Source organism: Podarcis vaucheri (assembly GCF_965113315.1).
Source record: "Podarcis vaucheri genome assembly, chromosome: 14".
In the NCBI taxonomy this organism is placed as follows: domain Eukaryota; kingdom Metazoa; phylum Chordata; class Lepidosauria; order Squamata; family Lacertidae; genus Podarcis; species Podarcis vaucheri.
Window position 1 is genome coordinate 31,959,475 of NC_138752.1, and position 19,087 is coordinate 31,978,561.

General features: G+C 45.6%; 1 protein-coding gene across 1 annotated transcript; it reads right to left on the reverse strand.

Annotated features, from left to right (window-relative positions):
• Window positions 1–228: 228 nt before the first annotated feature.
• NPW (neuropeptide W) lies at window positions 229–18,736 on the reverse strand. The gene is made up of 4 exons (XM_082199024.1): window positions 18,662–18,736; window positions 7,350–7,469; window positions 3,806–4,439; window positions 229–693 (listed from the first exon to the last, which is right to left on the reverse strand). Exons 3-4 carry the CDS (start codon window positions 4,360–4,362, stop codon window positions 678–680), a joined length of 573 nt encoding a protein of 190 aa, XP_082055150.1. The 5' UTR covers window positions 4,363–4,439; window positions 7,350–7,469; window positions 18,662–18,736; the 3' UTR covers window positions 229–677.
• Window positions 18,737–19,087: the final 351 nt, after the last annotated feature.

Sequence of the window (19,087 nt, forward strand, 5' to 3'; positions counted from 1 at the left end):
GATTTGTTTCACCTCTGTTAACTACAGAGTTCCCCTTGGCCTGTTGATTCCCCCCCCCTTCTTCTTCCTCAGTGTTCCCATATGGCTTCCAATCCTGTTACAGTCACTCCCTTGAGTTCGCTACTAAATTGAGAAATCATCTTGCTGTCCTCAAGAATTTGTCTCATCCTTATAACACAAGAAAGCACAGGGGTTCATTTCATTAAATCTTGTTTTTAATTAGTACAGCATCCTTGGGTGTGTGGGGAGAGAGAACATGAATACATATTACCATATTGCAGAGAAGCCGTTATAAACAACACAATATATCACTTTTGTTTCCCCACCCCCAAAAAATGTGAGCATGAAGTTGGTTAAAATAATAATAATAACAACAACAGGGCTCTTCCTACCCATGCCCCTACTTGTTGGAAAAAGGCAATCAAAAAGCTTCTGGCCCCGATCCCAGGAACCAGGAAAGTGCAGGCATCCTATAGCTGCTTATGGAGAATCCACACAATTATATGACACTAGGGGTTTCACAGCTTCTTCCCTTGGTTGGGGATGTGTGACTATGCATGGTTCCAAAAGGATGCTCCAAAATTCTTTCGTCCTCAGGTACTGGAATCAGTTTCTATGCTCATCCACCAGCCTGCTTCAGACAACTCCTTCAGCAGGGTACCTCATCTCATCAGAGATTAGATCTCAGGGTCGCTAAATGGAGAGAAAAGAGAGTCTTAGTTCTCTGCCACATACACTCAAGCAATTCACATTTTCTAATTTGGCCTCAGTTTTCCACATCAACAAAATGGACAATTTTCTAACACCCCCCCCCCCCGAATTAAACTTTATCAGATCCTTGGGGCTGCTGTCCTGTGCTCCCTTTCTCCTTCGTAACTTACCTCATCTCCTGTCTTCATTATGCTGTGTGTGTGTGTGTGTGTGTGTGTGTGTGTGTGTGGAGAAAGGCTGCATTGCAATGATGTCCAAGAGACAGAGAACTCAATACCTTCCTGGCTGGAACCCTGAGGCTCTTAGGTCAGTTACTTCCACTCTAGTGCCATGGGCCAGCCTTCACTAACTTGGTGCCCTCCAAATATTTTGGGTTCTCACCCTGTCCCAGCATCATACAGCTGTGTGGGCTGGGGCCAATTGGAGTCGTAGTCTTGAACATCTGAAGGGCACCAGGTTGGCGAAGTCTGCAGTACACTTCCTGTATACAGCAGCAGCACATTAGGTGGCGTTTATGGGCAGGTTCACACACATCTTCCCATCAACTGATGAGTGCATCATCAAGTGTTGGCTGTCTTGCATGCAGGTAAAATGCAACAGAGCAAATCTCAAAGATAATACATGGCATTGGGGCCCATTGCCACCTCCCTTTGTAACTCGCCCAGAGTTGCATTAGCAAGTAATGAGAAATCCAGTGATGTCCGTGCAGACATGAAGCAGTGTGGCAGGGCAGGGGGACGAAAGAGGAAGGAAGGAAGGAAGAAGGGGCAGCTTCTCTTCACCTAGCATGTTGCATAATTGGTACTGTATAGATAGGTATAAAGGGTCTACTCTGCCTGCTGTAGAGTTCAGTGGAACTCCAAAGCTTGCATACTCCTTGATCTGAAAAACCACATTCTTTATCTAACAGTTCTCCTCTTGCTGCCTGATATTGACAAGCTGGAGCAAGTGCAGAGGAGGGCAACCAAGATGATAAAGAGTCTGGAGAGTAATCCTTACGTATATAGGCTAGCAGCCTTAAACTTTTCCATCACTGGTGGCTAGTGCTCCCTTGGGATTTGTGGAGCCCAAGATCGGCTGGAGCCAGAGCTAAGGGCAGGTGTAGCCAACTTATTCATTCATTCATTTTGCTCAATTAAATTTATATTCCACCCTCCTGCCCAAAGGAGCCTAGGGCAGCAAACACTTCTGTGAAAAAAACAAATGTTCTGCCCTTTAGCTTTGTGGAGCCAGAAGAAGGGCTCCTGTGGTCATTTCCATTTTGTAGGAAATGCCTTCTTGCTCACTACTGGCCTAAGTGAAGTGGGGGAGTGAAGAGGTTTTCCCTTGGGATCTGTCTTCCACAAAGACCTCACATAAACCCCAGCCTGGCTTCTCATCTTCGAGGCAGCATACGCAGCCCTGCCCTTTTCTCTCAACTTGCTGCCAGGAAGGGAAGCTAATCCCCTGGTTGCTGATACCTCTTGTTCCAAAACACAATTGGCTCAAATGATGACTTGGGCAATCCCTGGATTGTGCCCTTGCCAGTTTCTCCTGCTCCGGAAGCTAGGACCTGAACCAATGGCTTCAAATGACAAGAAACAAGATTCCAACTGAACATCAGGGAGAATTTTCCGACAGTAAGAGCTGTTTGAAAGTGGAACGGACTCCCTTGGAAGGTGGTGGACTCTTCTTCCTTTGAGGTTTTTAAACAGAGGTTGGGTGACCATCAAATACTTTAGCTGCAGTTCCTGAATTGCAGGGGGTTGGACTAGATGACCCTTTGAGTCCCTTACAACACATGATTCTGTGATTCTAAGAAGCTGAAAGGAGGGTCTGTGTTGTTTTCCTAGCAGTGTAATTTTGTCCCCTGGAACAGCCATCGCTATCTGTTGCTCATTTGTGTTTATAAACCTCTCCCTATTCAGAAAGCTCTCGGAGCAGCATGCATGATAATTAAAATAAGGCACTCAAAGAAAAGGACAGTGATAAAAAAAAAAAACCTGGCAGATCAGTAGGTGCCCACAACCTAAGGATGGGGACACTGTGACCCTCCAGATGTCATTGAACTCCAACTCCCAGCAGCCCCAGATGCCAGCATGGCCAATGGTCTACGAGATGATGAGGGCTGGAGTCCAGAAGCCAAAGGTTGCCTGTTCCTGCCACAGCCAATATCAACATCCTGAAATTGCCTGGGTATACAGAAGGGTTTTGAGCAGGTATCAGAAAACCAAACAGTTGAGCAACTGTCTAACAGAGTATTCCAGAGGATGGGAGCCAGCCCACTAAAAGCTCTGCTCCAGGTAGCCACCTGCGTGAATTTGTGAAACATGCTGCACTGTCAGGAGGGTCTAATGTGAAAACTCAAAGGGGAAAGGCCACAGCTCAGTGCCTGGGCACCTGCTTCTCATGTAGAAGGTCCTAGGTTTGATCCCTGGCATGTTCAGATAAGAATGGGAAAGACTCCTGCCTGAAACCCTGGAGAGCTGCTGCCAGTCAGTGTAGACAATAATGAGCTAGATGGACCAACAGTCTGACTCAGTTTAAGGCAGCTTCCTTTGCCTTAATGGAAAGAACTGCAGCTCAGTGGTAGAGCACCTGCGTTGCATGCAGAAGGTCCCAGGTTGGGTCTGCAGCATCTCCAGGCAGGACTAGGTGAGGCTCTTGCCTGGAGAGCTCCCTCCAGACACTGACCTAGATGAATCAGTGGTCCCACTTGGTCTAAGACAGCCTTCTACCTTCCAGTGCCCTGTCCCATATAATCAGATTTCTCTCAGTGGGATCGTTCCTTGGACAGCAACCTCAACCTTGGGAAAGGGGTTTGTTACTAAAGGGAAGGGGCCCTTCTGCATGCCAAGCAGATGCTCTACCACTGAGGCATGACCCTTGTCCATAAATATTAAGACTTTGTCAGGAAACCCCCTAGAAGTGGGCCATGGGAAGCTCATCTGTCTTACAAGTGCTGCATCCTAGATCATAGCTGTCAACTTTCCCCTTTTCTTGCGAGGAATCCTATTCGGAATAAGGGAATTTTCCTTAAAAAGGGGGAAAGTTGACAGCTATGTCCTAGATGCCCTCTGAGGCTTAAGACTCTGGACTTACTGTGCCCAATTACCTGGCCTCCTTCGATGTGCTGGGCTGTCCTGTCTTCCACATCAGCCTTTCCAGGAGCTTCGGGTGCATGGCAGGGCTTTGCCAGAGAGCCTCCTGGCATCCTGTTGGGCACAGGGCTGCCCAGATCCTCCCTTGGTGCCTGGCGTGGTTCTTCTGCGAGGCCTGAGGCCAGAGCGTTCTCTTGATGGCCCCTGTGGCAGCAGAAGCAGCATCTTTCCAGGCGCCCACCTGGGAGGACAGGTGAGGCTGCAGATCCAGAGTGGTCCAGGGTCCCTCCTCCTCCTCTGCCTGCTGGAGTGTCAGCCACTGAGTGGCCCTGCTGACGGGCAGGGTGGGGGCAGCCTCCAGGCTATCCCGGGAGCCCTCTGCTGCCTGCCGGCGCCACAGGTAAGGGGAGCGCCTGACTCCCATCAGAAGCCCCGAAGCTCGCCCCACGGTGTGGTACCTGGGGCTGGCCACATGCTTGTACCAGGCGCCTGCTGGGGCCACCAGCAGGATCAAGCCCAGGAAGCCCAGGGCTTTCCATAGGGGCCTGTGGGAGACTTGCCATAAAACCATGAGCACAGGTGAAGTTCAGGTGGGCTCAGGAGCAGGGTGGCAGCTGCCTTATTTGCTTCGAAGAGATGATGCTAGTCCTTTGTGAGTCAAAGGTGGAGAAGGTATCTCTCTCTCTCTCTGCTGCTGCTGCTTCTACAACTTGTATATAACTGCAGGCAGGGGGTGGTGGAGGGAGAACCCCCCTCCCTCTGGCTCCACCCTTTCCCCAGCTGACATTCATGATCAAGCTGGAGTCTGCATCCTCATCCCACCCTCTCCACCCCCAGGGGAGGTACCACCCTCTCTGCCACAACTCCATAGGCAGACATTCAACTGACACCAGTCTCCGTCACTGCAGCTGTGCCAGGAAAGGATGATGGATCAGTTGGATTTCTGCCTGTCGTCAGCCCAAGCTCCTCAACATCATGACTTGGAACTCTCAGCAGCAAGGGACATCTGGGCCCCCCTTCCCAAGGAAATGTACTTTTTAGGATTGGGGGTGTTCCTGCACACACAGAGAGACAAAATGGAATATCTGCAGCATGCTTAGCTAGCTGGATGCGAACTCAGAAACTCCCAGTGGAGCTTATAGAGCTGCGGGGAGGTAAGGAGGGGATTTATCAGGGGAATAGCAAAATGGGGAGAAATTTAAATGCGGTTTCACTCTGCAAATAGCAGGAGGCTCACAGGATGGGAGGTTGTTGCAACTTTGGAGCAGAAACAGGAATTGGCCCTGGTCACATCATCTCCCTCTCTGTGTGGTGGATGACCCTTTCTCCAAAAAGCGTGGTCAGAATGAAAGGGTTCAGGAACTCTGACCAGACCAAATTTCATAAAATCATACACAGACTTTACTAAAACAAAACTTTACAAGGGAGGAAAAACTCCAAATAATTACACAGATTAAAATAGCTCATTAATTAAAAATCCTTTTTAATTAATAAAAAAAGTTAAATAATTAAAATCTTTTTAAAGCAAAGCTCAGAAGGTAAGAAAGCAACAACTGCTAATTTATCCAGCTAATGAACATCAGCGCTTACACTTAAATCTCAGTAGGCTGAGCAATAGAAGAAGATGCTGTCAAAAGCCCAAATAGACGCTTAACTGGCTGCTGAGAACTCCCGCCAATCCAGGTTTTATGGGAACTTAGACCATGGGCATTCACCTCTTCCACCCAGTTACCTTGTGACACTGGCCTGGAAGCCTTAACAGGAGACAGCTGTATGGAAGCTCATTATTTCTGAGGTGCTAACCCATTCCCATAAACCAGTCCTAAAGGGGTGATATCACCACACTCTCTCTCTCACAAACACACACCCTGCTCCATGTTGATAAGTCCCCCTCAGTGGGGAGGAGGGTGAACGCATTTGTGGGCTCACCAGCTTCATTAAGGGCAACAGGGGGAGAAATAAGATAAGTGAACATCTGTTAAGAAGACCACCCATGCCCAAGATCTTGGCCCGGTTTGTGTGGGGTGTGGGGTGTGTGTGTGAGTGTACATGTGTGGGAGAGGGAGAGGGAGAGGGTGCTCAGCACAAGCCTGCCTTTACTCTTGCCCCAGAGGAATTGGGGAAACGGGGATAAATTGCAGTGATTCAAAGCAAAATGAGCCCTGAGTGAGATCTAAAACGAGCTTCGGAGTTTGTTCCATGGAGCTGTGTAAACACCTCCCTCCACCCGCACTGCCCCTCTCATCTTTCTGCTGAGAAATGATGCTAGCAGAAGCCACAGAGATTTTCCTCTCCCAGCTCTCTTTGCTCCTCAGTATCAGAATCATAGAACAGTAGAGTTGGAAAGGACCACGAGGGTCATCTAGTCCAAATCTTTGCCTGATAAACAAAGCAAGTGAGGGGCATTATCACACCATTCAAGGACAGTTTCCACCCAGGAAAAAGCACAAGGGGACGACGACAAGGGGTGTAGCCTGGGAGAGTTCTAAGGGCCAGATGGGGAGGCCACAAGGGCCACATTTAGCCCCACCTGCTGTTCCACCCAATTAATAAATGCTCTGTAATTGTCCTTTTCTCAGAACCAAAAACCCATATATGTTAGCCTATCTATGTAGTGAGGATGCTCTGACCCTCTCAGCCATTCGGGTCATAAGAAAGCTGGATCAGGCCAATGGCCCATCTAGCCCAGCATCCTGTTCTCACAGTGGCCAAACAGATGCCCCATTGCCAACCGTGGAGGCGAAGCATAGCCATCATGACTGGTAGGCCCTGATAGCTTCCTCCTTCCTCCATGAATTTGTCCGATCCTCTTTTAAAGCCATCAAGTTGGTGTCCATCACTCTTTCCTGTGGGAGCGAGTTCCGTAGTTTAACTACGCACTGTTTCCCTGTGCTATTATTTCCACCTTAGTGACATCTGTGTTGATGGAGACAAGGTTACTCTAAGGATCCTGCTTCTAAGGAAATGAGTGGCAGCCACCAAGGAGTTCAAACATGAAGCATCCTTTGTCTTTCCTCAGCTCAAATCTAATTCTGAGTTCCTTCCCCCCCCCCCCAGTGTGAACCCAGTTCCAGCCCTAAAGGCTGGAAAACAGCCATAGGCTGTTCATCATCCACAGGATAAAAAATCCCGAAAATTAAACTGCATTTTTCTCCAGCACAGACAACAGCTTTTGCAAACATAGACAGGCAGGAGAAACATCTCACAGCCTGTTGGGTTTGATGCCTGACGATCGAGCAGCCTCATTAGCTGAACCTTCCCAGGCGTGTGGAAGAGATTTGCTGTTGTGATATTAATTCATGTGTGATTAAACAAGGGCAGATGACTAGGGTCTGGCGCATGCTGTGTGACAAGAGTGCCCATCACTTTCCCATTCATTAGGAAGAGGGAAGACAGCAGAGCAAGTTACTAGAGTACAAACCTAACAATATGAATGGGAATCGGTTGGCTGGAACCAAAAGGGGAAGAGGCAGAGCGGATCAAATGCAAAATCTTGCTGGATCTATTAGGCTGGTGCAGAAGCTGCCTGATATCAAGTTCCAACTTTGGTCCTCCTACCTCATTATTGTCCTGGGTTTCAGGTGGCGAGGCAGGAGGGTCTGTCCCAATACTACCAGGAGATGTCAAGGAATGGACCTGGGACCTTCTGCATGGAAAGCAGTAGCTATGCTTCTTCCCCTAAAAAGAAAGTAAGTTTCTAGTCCTCATGGTTCTGAATAAAGGGCTAATTTAAATAGGAACATAGAAATCTCCGACTTGTATTTAATCAGGTCACTGATCCATCTTTTGAGTGCTCTGTAAAGGTAAGGTAAAGGTAAAGGACCCCTGGACGGTTAAGTCCAGTCAAAGGCAACTATGGAATTGTGGAGCTCATCTCACTTTCAGGCCAAGAGAACCAGTGTTTGTCCACAGACAGCTTTCCAGGTTATGTGGCCAGCAGGACTAAACCACTTCTGGCACAACAGAACACTGTGATGGAAACCAGAGTGCATTTACCTTCCTGCTGCAGCAGTACCTATTTATCTACTTGCACTAGCATGCTTTCGAACTGCTAGGTTGGCAGGAGCTGGGACAGAGCAACAGAAGCTCACCCGTCACGGGAATTTGAACCGCCGACCTTCTGATCAGCAAGCCCAAGAGGCTCAGTGGTTTAGACTATAGCAGCACTCCTGTCCCAATACGTACTGTACTGTGTACAGTGACTTGGAAAGTATAGTTGTTTAATTGCACACTAAAATGGAAAATGCCTGTAAGTATATTAAACATTTATTGCTGAAAGGGTTTAACACTGGAAAATTCCACTGGGCCATACTGAAGTTCTCTAAGCTTCTGAGTTAATGGTTAACATTTGATGCTCTCTGCTAGCACTCGTGTGAGTGTTTAACCTTAGTTCACATGAGGGTATTCCATTGCAAATCTCCTTCTTGAATGGAGTTGCCTGTTAGTCTTTCTTGGACGCCACAGAGACAACAAAAGATGTGATAATAAAGCCTTTCCAGGAGCTGCATAGCCTTAGGCTGAATGCAGGCTAATGCAAGCTATGGAAGAGACAGATTAGATTTTTACCCTGATCATAATTATGTTATATATATTTTAAGAAAAGCTTACGCTTGAATAAGCATATGCTTTATGGCATTATCTGGATGTATGACTGATGTTTTCGTACCTGTTTTGAAGAAGTCCTGGTTAGCAATGCGTTGAATTATAATTATGGGTCTGGACCATTTTTATTCCAAAAGGAGTCAGCCTTTATGCATCCAATTGCTTCATGATGCACAATATTAATATCTGCAATATGACTGTCAGTAGCTGTCCAGGGTTTCAGACTAGGGTTGCACCGAGCCCTACCTGGAGATGCCAGGGAATGGATCTGGGACCTTCTGCATGCAAAGCAGGTGTTCTCCCACACTTCCAGTGAGCAATGGCCCTTCTCCCACTTCAGCCCAATGTTTGAAAGGTGTGTGTGCATGGATGGGGTGGCAGGGCCCCCTCTACCTCCCCCCAGTGCTCACCCACCCTATGGTTTCCTGTGGCCACAGCAAAAAGGAGAGGGAAGTTCAGATGACACGTTGCCACCAGTAATCCCAGGGATTCCAGTACACAGAACACTGCCCCATCCTTTGATTGATCTTTAAACCCACAACTTGCAACACCATGAATATTTGATGCAAATATGATAAATGAATTGCTTTGACTCATGGGAAGCGATTTGTAAATGAAACAAAATTGTTATGGAATAAATAATAAATGGCTGGCACAAGCACGGCAGCGTTTCATTTCATATTTATACCGCTCACTTTCATTTCCCCAAAGAAACCTAGAAAAGTTAATGGGAAAAGGAAAATAAAGACAGCAATTTAGTTATACAATGTATCATATTTATGCGTGCATTTCATTTTCCTATAGCATGACAGCATACATTTAAAGCACGTTCCTTCCCCCAAGAAATCGTGGGAATTATAGTTTACCACTACTACAATCCCCATCACCCTTACACTAGAGTTGTCAAGATTCTTTGGGGGAAGCAATGTGCTTTAAATGTGCTTTAAATGTACGGTGTGTATGTGTCCACAGAAAATCTAAAAGTATAACATGTGGAATTGGCTTTCTTGCATTGGCTCAAATCAATGACTGGGGCTGATGGGAATTGTAGTCCAAAATTCCTAGAGGGCACCAGGTTGGCAAAAGCTGCTTTAGCTTGACAAAGGGAAGAGATATTCCTTGGAGTTCAATAAATGCCTTTTTTCATGACATACTTATGAATGTTCCCTTGCTCTGGAATTGCGTTTTATCTCTGAGCTGCAGCATGGAGATGAGGAATAAATCTCTAGGGTGCCTGCCTCCGCCCCTGTTCCCACTGCCCCACCCCAGAACAGACCCTGACTCAGCAAGAGCCAAAAAGGGGTGATTCAGCATCTGAGATAAGAGTTGACACATCAGAGGGGGACCTCCCCATGGAGAGATCCAGGTTTTCAGCCCCCTCTGCTGCATAATTCCCACTTGCTCTCTACTAACAGCTTTGTGTAAATGCTATGTTGCCTGACACATGCCTTGTTTAAAGGAAATGAGCCAGAAATGCTGGCAGAGCAGGCCAGGAGATGATGGTGGGTGGTTTTCTGCCTCTTAAAAATGCTATTGTCATAGAGTTCAGAAAAGCTGCATAAAGTCATCACTTCCTGTTCACAAACGCCACCCATTTGGATGTGAAGACATAATTGTGTTGGAAATGGATGAATGAGGGGCTTGCTTGTTCCTTAACCTTCAAACATTGTTTCTTTTAATACATCTTCAGGTCACCTGTGCCTTCTTCAGAAGAGTAGTTATGTCAAGCTCATGGTGTCCAAACCTTTTGGTGATAAATTGTAATTATTAGGTGTTTCTGGAAATTTTCCTCTTCCTCAGGGCTATTGTCAGACAAAATACATTCTTAACCTTTATATTAAGGGTGCTGATGGTCCTCATTAAAAATAAAAAAAGTCCTCCAGCTCATCTTGGTCTGTGTGTTGACTTCTAAGAGCCCTGCCAAGATTATTCTGACAACTTGTGGTTCCTTCAAATGTCTGGTTCCTTTAGCGTTCTGATTTGCTTGCCCAAAGTTTATGCAACGGTTAGACTGTATCAGGCCTTTATGGAGCATTTGTTCTGATTTTATTGTGAGACAATTATTCTGCATTCATTCTGATTTGCTTGTAAGGTGTATACCAGTCCTCTTGTTAAGTCATTAATTTACCCCACACACTTTTAAATATGTTTCTCTGCCCCTTTCAAACTACAAAAGTCTGGTTTGGTGTGGTTTTTTTAAGTGGATTGTTGGGTTTTTTTAAAGGAGACAGAGCACTTGGATCCACTTCAAGTTCTGGTATTTATTTTTTGCTTGTTATCCAAAGGTCTCCAAGCAACTTAAAGGTAAAGGGACCCCTGACCATTAGGTCCAGTCATGGCTGACTCTGGGGTTGCGGCGCTCATCTTGCTTTACTGGCCGAGGAAGCCGGCGTACAGTTTCCGGGTCATGTGACCAGCATGACTAAGCCGCTTCTGGCGAACCAGAGCAACACATGGAAACGCCATTTACTTTCCCGCCGGAGCAGTACCTATTTATCTACTTGCACTTTGACATGCTTTCAAACTGCTAGGTGGGCAGGAGCTGGGACCGGGCAATGGGAGCTCACCCCATTGCAGGGATTCGAACCGCCGACCTTCTGATCGGCAAGTCCTAGGCTCTGTGGTTTAACCCACAGCACCACCCATGTCCCTTATCCAAGCAACTTACAACACTATTAAAAAAAGTCACACAAAACACCTCTAACTGGTACAAGCAGCAACAACAACTGAACTCCCCTTCACAACCAAAGGACACTTTGGTTTGACATACTCAGACAAAATACTGACAGTATGGAGGAAATATTGACTGTTCTCAAATATTGGCTGATCTATTCTAAGGGAAAGATTTAATTGCCTTCTTTCCACTTTGGGGATATATTTCTTACAATGAACAGCTCTTTCCCTGTGAGGACAGAGCAACAGAAACACTAATTCATGTTCTTTCTGCATGCACCTGTTCAGAGATGAGCAAAAGGGATAATTTGCTCCCGTTTTACTAAAATACCCATGAAATTACAGTGGTACCTCGGGTTACATACGCTTCAGGTTACATACGCTTCAGGTTACAGACTCGCTAACCCAGAAATAGTACCTCGGGTTAAGAACTTTGCTTCAGGATAAGAACAGAAATCATGCTTCGGCGGTGCGGCAGCAGCAAGAGGCCCCATTAGCTAAAGTGGTGCTTCAGGTTAAGAACAGTTTCAGGTTAAGAACGGACCTCCGGAACGAATTAAGTACTTAACCCGAGGTACCACTGAATTAATTGCTGTCCCTACTTATTAGCCAATATGAGTAAAGCAACAATGAAAACAATAGGTTCCCCCCTTTTTGCTGCAAAGTTTTGTAAAGTATGCCGTCAGCTTTATTTTTTATATATTTGTATATATAATTGTATATATTACAGTTACCTTTCCTCCAAGGAGCTCAAGGTGACATATATGGGCCCGCTACCTCTCCACAACAACCCTGAGAGGTAAGTTAGGTTGAGACACTCTAACTGACCCAAGGTCACCCACTGAACTTCATAACCAAGTAGGGATTCAAACCCTGGTCTCCCAGGTCCCAGTCAAACCCTCTAACCACTATAACATGCAGGATATAGCTTAGCTTGTTTTATATTAAAAATCGCACATATCACTTTGGTGTTTTATCTTGTTTTTATGCGGCCACCTCATAAAAAAATGTGATTCACTGATTGAGAAAACTAGGTGGTAAGAGGAAGGAAATTGGATTTTCGGGAGGCGGGCATGGCTGCTCAGGAGCTCTCATGTTAAGCATTGAGGAAGTGCGCTGCAACACTCGGTTGCGGTTCCCACTTGTACATAATTGCAACTCGCTGATTTCCTCTCCTCACCCCACTCCCCACTCAATGCTTCTTAGAAAGGGCTATATAGACACACATCCCCCAGGTTATGAATGAAGAATGAAGTGAGTCAGCCCTCAAAGAGGACGGCACAGGATAATCCTATTTGGCTTTTAAACTGTGAACAACACCAAGTCTAAATTTGGGGTGATTCATTCAGGCAGTGGGTATAACAAAGCCATTTTCTACAACCACTTCGATGGCTTGGGGGAATGAGAGGGAAGGAGGGAAAGAGATTAGCTATCATCAGATATAGGCTTCTCCCGCGATGTTCTTTCCAGGCTACCTGCCACGCTACTTTCTGCCCCTCCTTCACATCTCTCCTCAAACCATAGTTGCCAGAAGGAATAAACAAATCAAAAAGTGAAATGCTTCTATAGCCCCCATTCACAAAACACACCAGCTGGGCTTTTCTCAGCACTGCTGCTAGGGAGTCAGCCAGCTGACTCGCTGCACTGAGCACAGGCTGATCAATCAGTCAATTTCCTTCATTCTGCAGAATTGTCCACCCTTCTCTGTATGAGTCGCTGCTTTGCCTTTGCCTTCTTCCAGTCAGTTAGCACTGCAGGTAGGTAACGTTGACCTGTCCTTGCATGGATTGCAGCAGTTACTCATTGCCAAAGCAGAGAGGCTGAAGAATTGCCTGATTCCAGAGGAGGGTGCCTGTTGCACTTCGGCGTGAGTCGCTGCCCTTGGCCTTGCATCCTTCTGGACAAAAGGGAAGTCCAGATCAGAAGCCTGTGCAGAAACGAAAGGGAGGGTGGAACAAGGTACTCTGAGGGCAGGTACTGTATTTTTCGCTCTATAGGACGCACTGGACCATAGGAGGGGGAGAACAGGGGAAAAAATTCTTGTTCTTCCTTCACCCCGCTGCCCTGCAGAGGCTTTGCGCAGCCATCCCAAAGCTAGAACAGCTTCGGGCTGCTGGCTGCTATCCACAAGCCTTCGGAGCCCGGCGGGAATTCCCACCGTGCTTAGAAGGCTTGCGGATGGCTGCCTGAAGCCCAGCGAGCGCAGCGGGAGTTGGCACTGTGCTTGCAGGGCTTCAGGCTGCAGCCTGCTATCCACAAGCCTTGGGAGCCTGGCGGGAACTCCTGCCGTGCTCAGAAGGCTTGTGGATGGCTGCCTGAAGCCCAGGGTGCACAGCGAAAGTTGGCACTGTGCTTGCCGGGCTTCAGGCTTCAGGCTGCTGTCCGCAAGCCTTCGGAGCGCTCCAAAGGCTTGCGAATAGCTTCCTGAAGCCTGGAGAGCGAGAGGGGTCGGTGCGCACCGGCCCCTCTCGCTCTCCAGGCTTCAGCGAAAGCCTGCATTCGTTCCATAGGACGCACACACGTTTCCCCTTCATTTTTGGAGGGGGAAAAGTGCGTCCTATAGAGCAAAAAATACGGTAATTCTTAATCTTTTACACTCTAAAAGTAGTAAACTGGGGTTGGGGGTGGGGTGGAGATGTAAGATGAAAGTGTACCCCTGTTTTAATGTAGAAAAGGTGTGCCTTGGTTATTTGGAATCTGGGAAATCTAGAGCAGCATTTGTCAGCTTTTAGAAAACATAATTTGCTTAAAAACAAGCAATCATATTTTGCATACCAAAAAGCCTGAAACTAGCCTTTCTTACTGGCACCAATAGTTGCTACTATCAAAATATACCATCAGGAAGTGCTGCTTGTTACAAAGTGACAGCCTACTCCATTGATATCAAATGGATACATAATTAAGGATAGAACAAAAACACAGCTTGTATATATGTAAGCAAAGGTAATCTTTATAATTCAAATCCAAATTGCATTTGGAAACGTTTTTAAGAAGAGATTTGTACCTGCCGTTCAGGTAAGATCTTATCTGAAAATTCTGGCAGCCACAAAGACACATTGCCAGCAAGAAATCGGGATCTAGCTACAGAGAGTTTTCCTGTGCTAAATCTGCTGCAGCAAAAACAAGCAAGGGGTGTGTCCAATACTGGTTGTACTCAGAGTAGCCCCATTCCGTTTTTCATTTTCATTTTTTACTCTTAGTAAAACTTGCTCCAATACAACCCAGAAAGTCTTGTGGCATCTGAAAGCAGGGGTGTGGGGGAGCACTGAATGTTGCTGTTGCTCACCACCCCAATCCCCGAGTGGTGAAAGATTCCAGGAAATAAAAAGATTCCAGGGAATCAGAGGGCCTTCTGGCGGTTCCCTCACTGCGAGAAGCCAAGTTACAGGGAACCAGGCAGAGGGCCTTCTCGGTAGTGGCGCCCTCCCTGTGGAATGCCCTCCCACTAGATGTCAAAGAGAACAACAACTACCAGACTTTTAGAAGACATCTGAAGGCAGCCCTGTTTAGGGAACTTTTTAATGTTTGATGTATTACAGTATTTTAATTTTTTGGGAAGCCACCCAGAGTGCCTGGGGAAGCCCAGCCAGATGGGCGGGGTATAAATAATAATAATAATAATAATAATAATAATAATAATAATAATAATAAACTGTAGGCCACAGCCCTCACTGTAGGCTTTGCCAGCTTGGGGCCCTCCAGGTCTTTTGGACTACGATTCCCATCAGTGCTAACCAGCATGCACTGGCTGTGGCTGATGGGAATCATAGTCCAAAACATCTGGAGGGCCCTAGGTTGGCAAAGCCTGCCTTACTGAGACAGCATACAGGCACCGAGTCAGTGTCTAGTGGGAGGTGGTGGCAGTCTGTAGTTCTGCTCAATTTGCTTGTTGGAGTGTCTGAGACAAATAGCATTGCTTTTGTGTGTGTATGTGTGTGTAGCTTCATTATGATGGCATATTTACAATGCCCCGTTCGGCAGGATACATCACTCGAGTCCCTGCGCAGTTTCACAGACAAGTGACACTTAAGATGGCCCATTATAGTCAGCCGCTGCCGTCTCATTTTGCACTAATTGCTTTCCCAAATTGGATGGGCGCTTCTCTGACATGGAAAACAGTGGCAGAAGTATCATTAATCTGGGACAGAGGCTGGGGGCAGGGGAGGGAAGGGGTAATTGCTAGCATGGAGTGCTTTATGCAGTAATTACAACTCTCATGCAGCCAGTCATTCCTAATCACCTCTCTGCCCCCTAACACTTTCCTTTACACTCCAGTTGCCCCACGCTCAGAGCCCTGTATGCCTGCGAGCCTCTGAAAACATTTTCAAAATGGGCAAATATTATTCTGCATTTTGAAATGGTTTTTGAGGTGCTAAAACAATTCCACTTTGCACTGCTCGTGGTTCTTAATGCAGTAATTTATTGGTTTTCACTGACTTCTTCTTCTTGTTGTTGTTGTTGTTGTTGTTGTTGTTGTTGGTTTTCGGGGTGTGTCTGGATGAGGCCCTGAGGCCCTTCCCGTTCTTGGGGTCCTGCACCCAGTGAAGGTTAGAACCTGACAAAGGAAGTGGCTGAATTAGTCAGACAAGCTTCTCTGTAGGACAATGGCCTTAGCTATCCACTGAAGTGTCCTCATTGGCATCCCAAAAGAAAGAGCTAAATTGCAAGAGCTACAAATAAGTGGTGGGGCCCTCCAGGCTTACGGGTGGGCCTTTTTTCCATCACCACCCCTCCTAGCTGCTAGGTAGGAAAACAACGGGAGAATGTGTGTGAGCTGAGTTTTGTAAGCAAGCTGGAACAGGGACAGAGAGATGTGTTCACTCTGTGCTAGATCCCAAGCTGTGACTAATGAAGAAGCAAGATCAGTTGGGATCTTCTTGCTGTGACACCCTCCATCTTATGCTCAGGTTGTCTATATGTGTAAGTAAACCCATATATCCTGAAGACTCCGCAATCTCTGCTGACCTTCATTCCAAGGAAACCAAACCCGGTATAAGCTCCTAGAATTTCTGGAATCACACTGCTCAGAGATTGAGGTGGCGTGTAACATCATAATTATCACATTATTAATTACCCATCCTTCGCCCTAAGGTCCCAGTTTACAACAATCAAAACACAGTATTAAAATCAGTTTAAAGCAACCTACAATCATAGAATATAAAAAATATATACATCTAAAAATAGAATCTAGAAATATACATCTCTTTCAGATATTTGGATATTTTAAGCCTTCAAACACTAATGTGAGCATTGTGAATTAGGCCTGGAAATGAACTGGCAACCAAGAGGTAGCTATTTGAGGAGCAGATGTACTGTAGAGGGTTTTCACATAAAACTCGTAACAATGCACATGAGACTGAATTTTAAAATTTCCTCCTCCCTCACAATCCATTTTCTTTTTGTGCTGTGTCTTTTTAGGTTGTAAACCTACAGGCAGAGACTGACTTTTTTTAAAGCTGCTCTGCAAGCCTTTTATAGCTGAAGAGCAGGATAATAATTAAATAAATAATAAACACATTCTCATAAGTCTATTGGGCAGAGTAAGCTGAAAGGTGGTGATATCTGCACGGCTGAGAAAGGATTTGAAACTAGAACTCTTTGACTTATATCCAGCACTTTGGACAGCACCCTTTAGGACTAAAATAATAGAATTCATTTTTTAAAAATACTGCTTAATGTAATAAAACATACAAACCATAAAAATGCAAGAGTCAGTAAAATTTCCTAAGGTACCAGGTTCAATCCTCTGGCAGAATTTCCAGGTAGTGCTGTGAATGTTGCCTACCTGAAACCCTGCAGAACTGCTGCCAGTCTGTGCAGACAATGCTGGTCTAGATATAGACCAATGATCTGGCTTAGCAAAAGGCAGCTTCCTCTGTTCCTATTATTAAAATGAGACAAAAAATGAAATGCAAACAAATTTATAGTGATAATGCTGCTTATTATGCCACACTAGCTGAAATGATAGAAATGCCCTAAAGCAGAATTTGTACAGGAAAAATGAGGACACAATCTCATACGTGTACATTTCATGTCATGACACACCCCAAACGATGATGCAACTTTATACCAGGCCTGAGGCTAACGTGGAATAAAAATAAACTTTGGACTAGCACAAATGTCCTCTACAAAATGGAGGTTCAAACCCAGGCCTAGTAATGTATAACCATCCTTTCTTTCAACTTGCTTGAACTTTACAGATGATTTGTTCTTATTCTTATTTGGAAAAATAATTACTCCCAGACAATATCCCATTTAATCCTCAGAACAACTCTGTGAGAAATAGGCTAGGCAGTTAAGTAGTGACTGTTTCAAGGCCACCCAGTGAGTTTCATGGACAAGCATGGATTTGAACCCAAGTCCCACTGTAACATTCTAACCACTGCAATACATTGGTAAACCTTGATAACCATTTTTTAAAAAATAATATTTATTATTTTTCCAACAGTTTAAACAGAACACTACAAAAAAAACATAAAAAGGACAATACAATACAATACAAAAACACTACAAAACACTAACACATAAAACAAAACAAAAACAAAACCCATTTAAAACACTTCAAACAATTTCATTATCTTATCTTTCATTCACTTGTTTCCATGACCTCCTCACACCTCCCTTTTTGTATTCCAATTCTGTTAATTGTTTCAGCAATTCCTTTCCATCTTCCTCTGTTTTCTATCCTATAATTATCTTAACACATTCTAACCTTATTTTCCCCTTTAATACTCTATTAATCTATTTATACTTAATTCCTTATAACATTTCTACTAAAGCCATATAACTTCATTCCAACATTTTTCTAACATTCATTAATTTCTTGATAACCATTTTTGATCAATTTAACTGCCACGACGTTTTTCCAAAGGCTCTTGGGAAATGTAGCTTTAAGTGAGTGTGCCCTGCAGATTTCTCTGTTAAATAGCCATACCTTCCTCTCATCAAACTACCGTTCCCACAGTTCCTTGGGAGGAGAAAATGGCCGCAAAACGAATCGTAGTCTGTGGAGCAAATACAGTTGAGTGCCTGACGGGGGCGTTCTACAATATTTTGATATAGCTGCTGGCCTGAATATGCAGCTCTATGGGTGGGGACGCTCTAGACTAGAAAGAAAGAGAAAAAGCTCACCGCGCTAGAGCGTCATTTTAGGAGGACATGGTGCATGAAGTAGAGAGATAAGAAATAGGGACTAATCCATCTATTGAGAACTTCCTGGTTTGCACTGAAAGACATTTCAAAATTTCCAATGGAAGGTTGTCCAATGTTTAATTCAATGTTAAAATTATGATTCTAGTGTTCCCGTGTTTACTCTCAAAAAAGATAGCGGCCAAGATGGGTGTAGGCCTTAATTTTTAAAACGACCTGCTAACCAGATCAAATGCAAACGCCAATATTGTGCGTTATCCCCATTTTGCTGCTTGGGGGAACCCCGCAGTGCAGGCTCCTTCCATCAGCTGGAAGGAGAGAAGAGAAGGGATGCAGGATGGTTCCATAGAGGCAGCTGAAAGGCCAGCAATTTGGGGGCCCTGCCTCTCATTGAACTGTTCCACCCCAGCTAACCATTAGAATAAGTTGCAACTAAGGACTTGTACCTGAGTTTTATGTTTCTCCTCCTTCCTCCCAATCAGTTTTCCTTTTGTGCCGCGTCTTTTTAAGAGCATATACCTTAAAAAGGGGGGAACGTTGACAGCTATGTTAGTTACTGTTGATGGGAGGACGAAACACAAACCGCTGTCCAGTTGCACCTGTGCTGAAACGTTTTATCCATTGGTTCCTATGGGACGCTCGCAGTTCCGCCCCCCCCCCGGGAAAAAGGGAAGCGGGGAAGATAAACTTAGAAACGCGGGATTCGCTACCCGTGTGTCAGTCTAGACATTAAGTCTATGCGACGCAGGAAGCGGCGACGACGACGGCGGCGCTTTTCGTCAAAAGATCTCGGCGGTGACGTGGAAGCGTGCGTGCGCGCTCCGCTCGCTGATAGGCGGCGCTGCCGCCGACGCTCTAGGCCGACGTCTCTG

Bases quoted from the DNA above. Each gene is read 5' to 3' on its own strand.
- NPW (XM_082199024.1), bottom strand. From the start codon at position 4,362: ATGGTTTTATGGCAAGTCTCCCACAGGCCCCTATGGAAAGCCCTGGGC.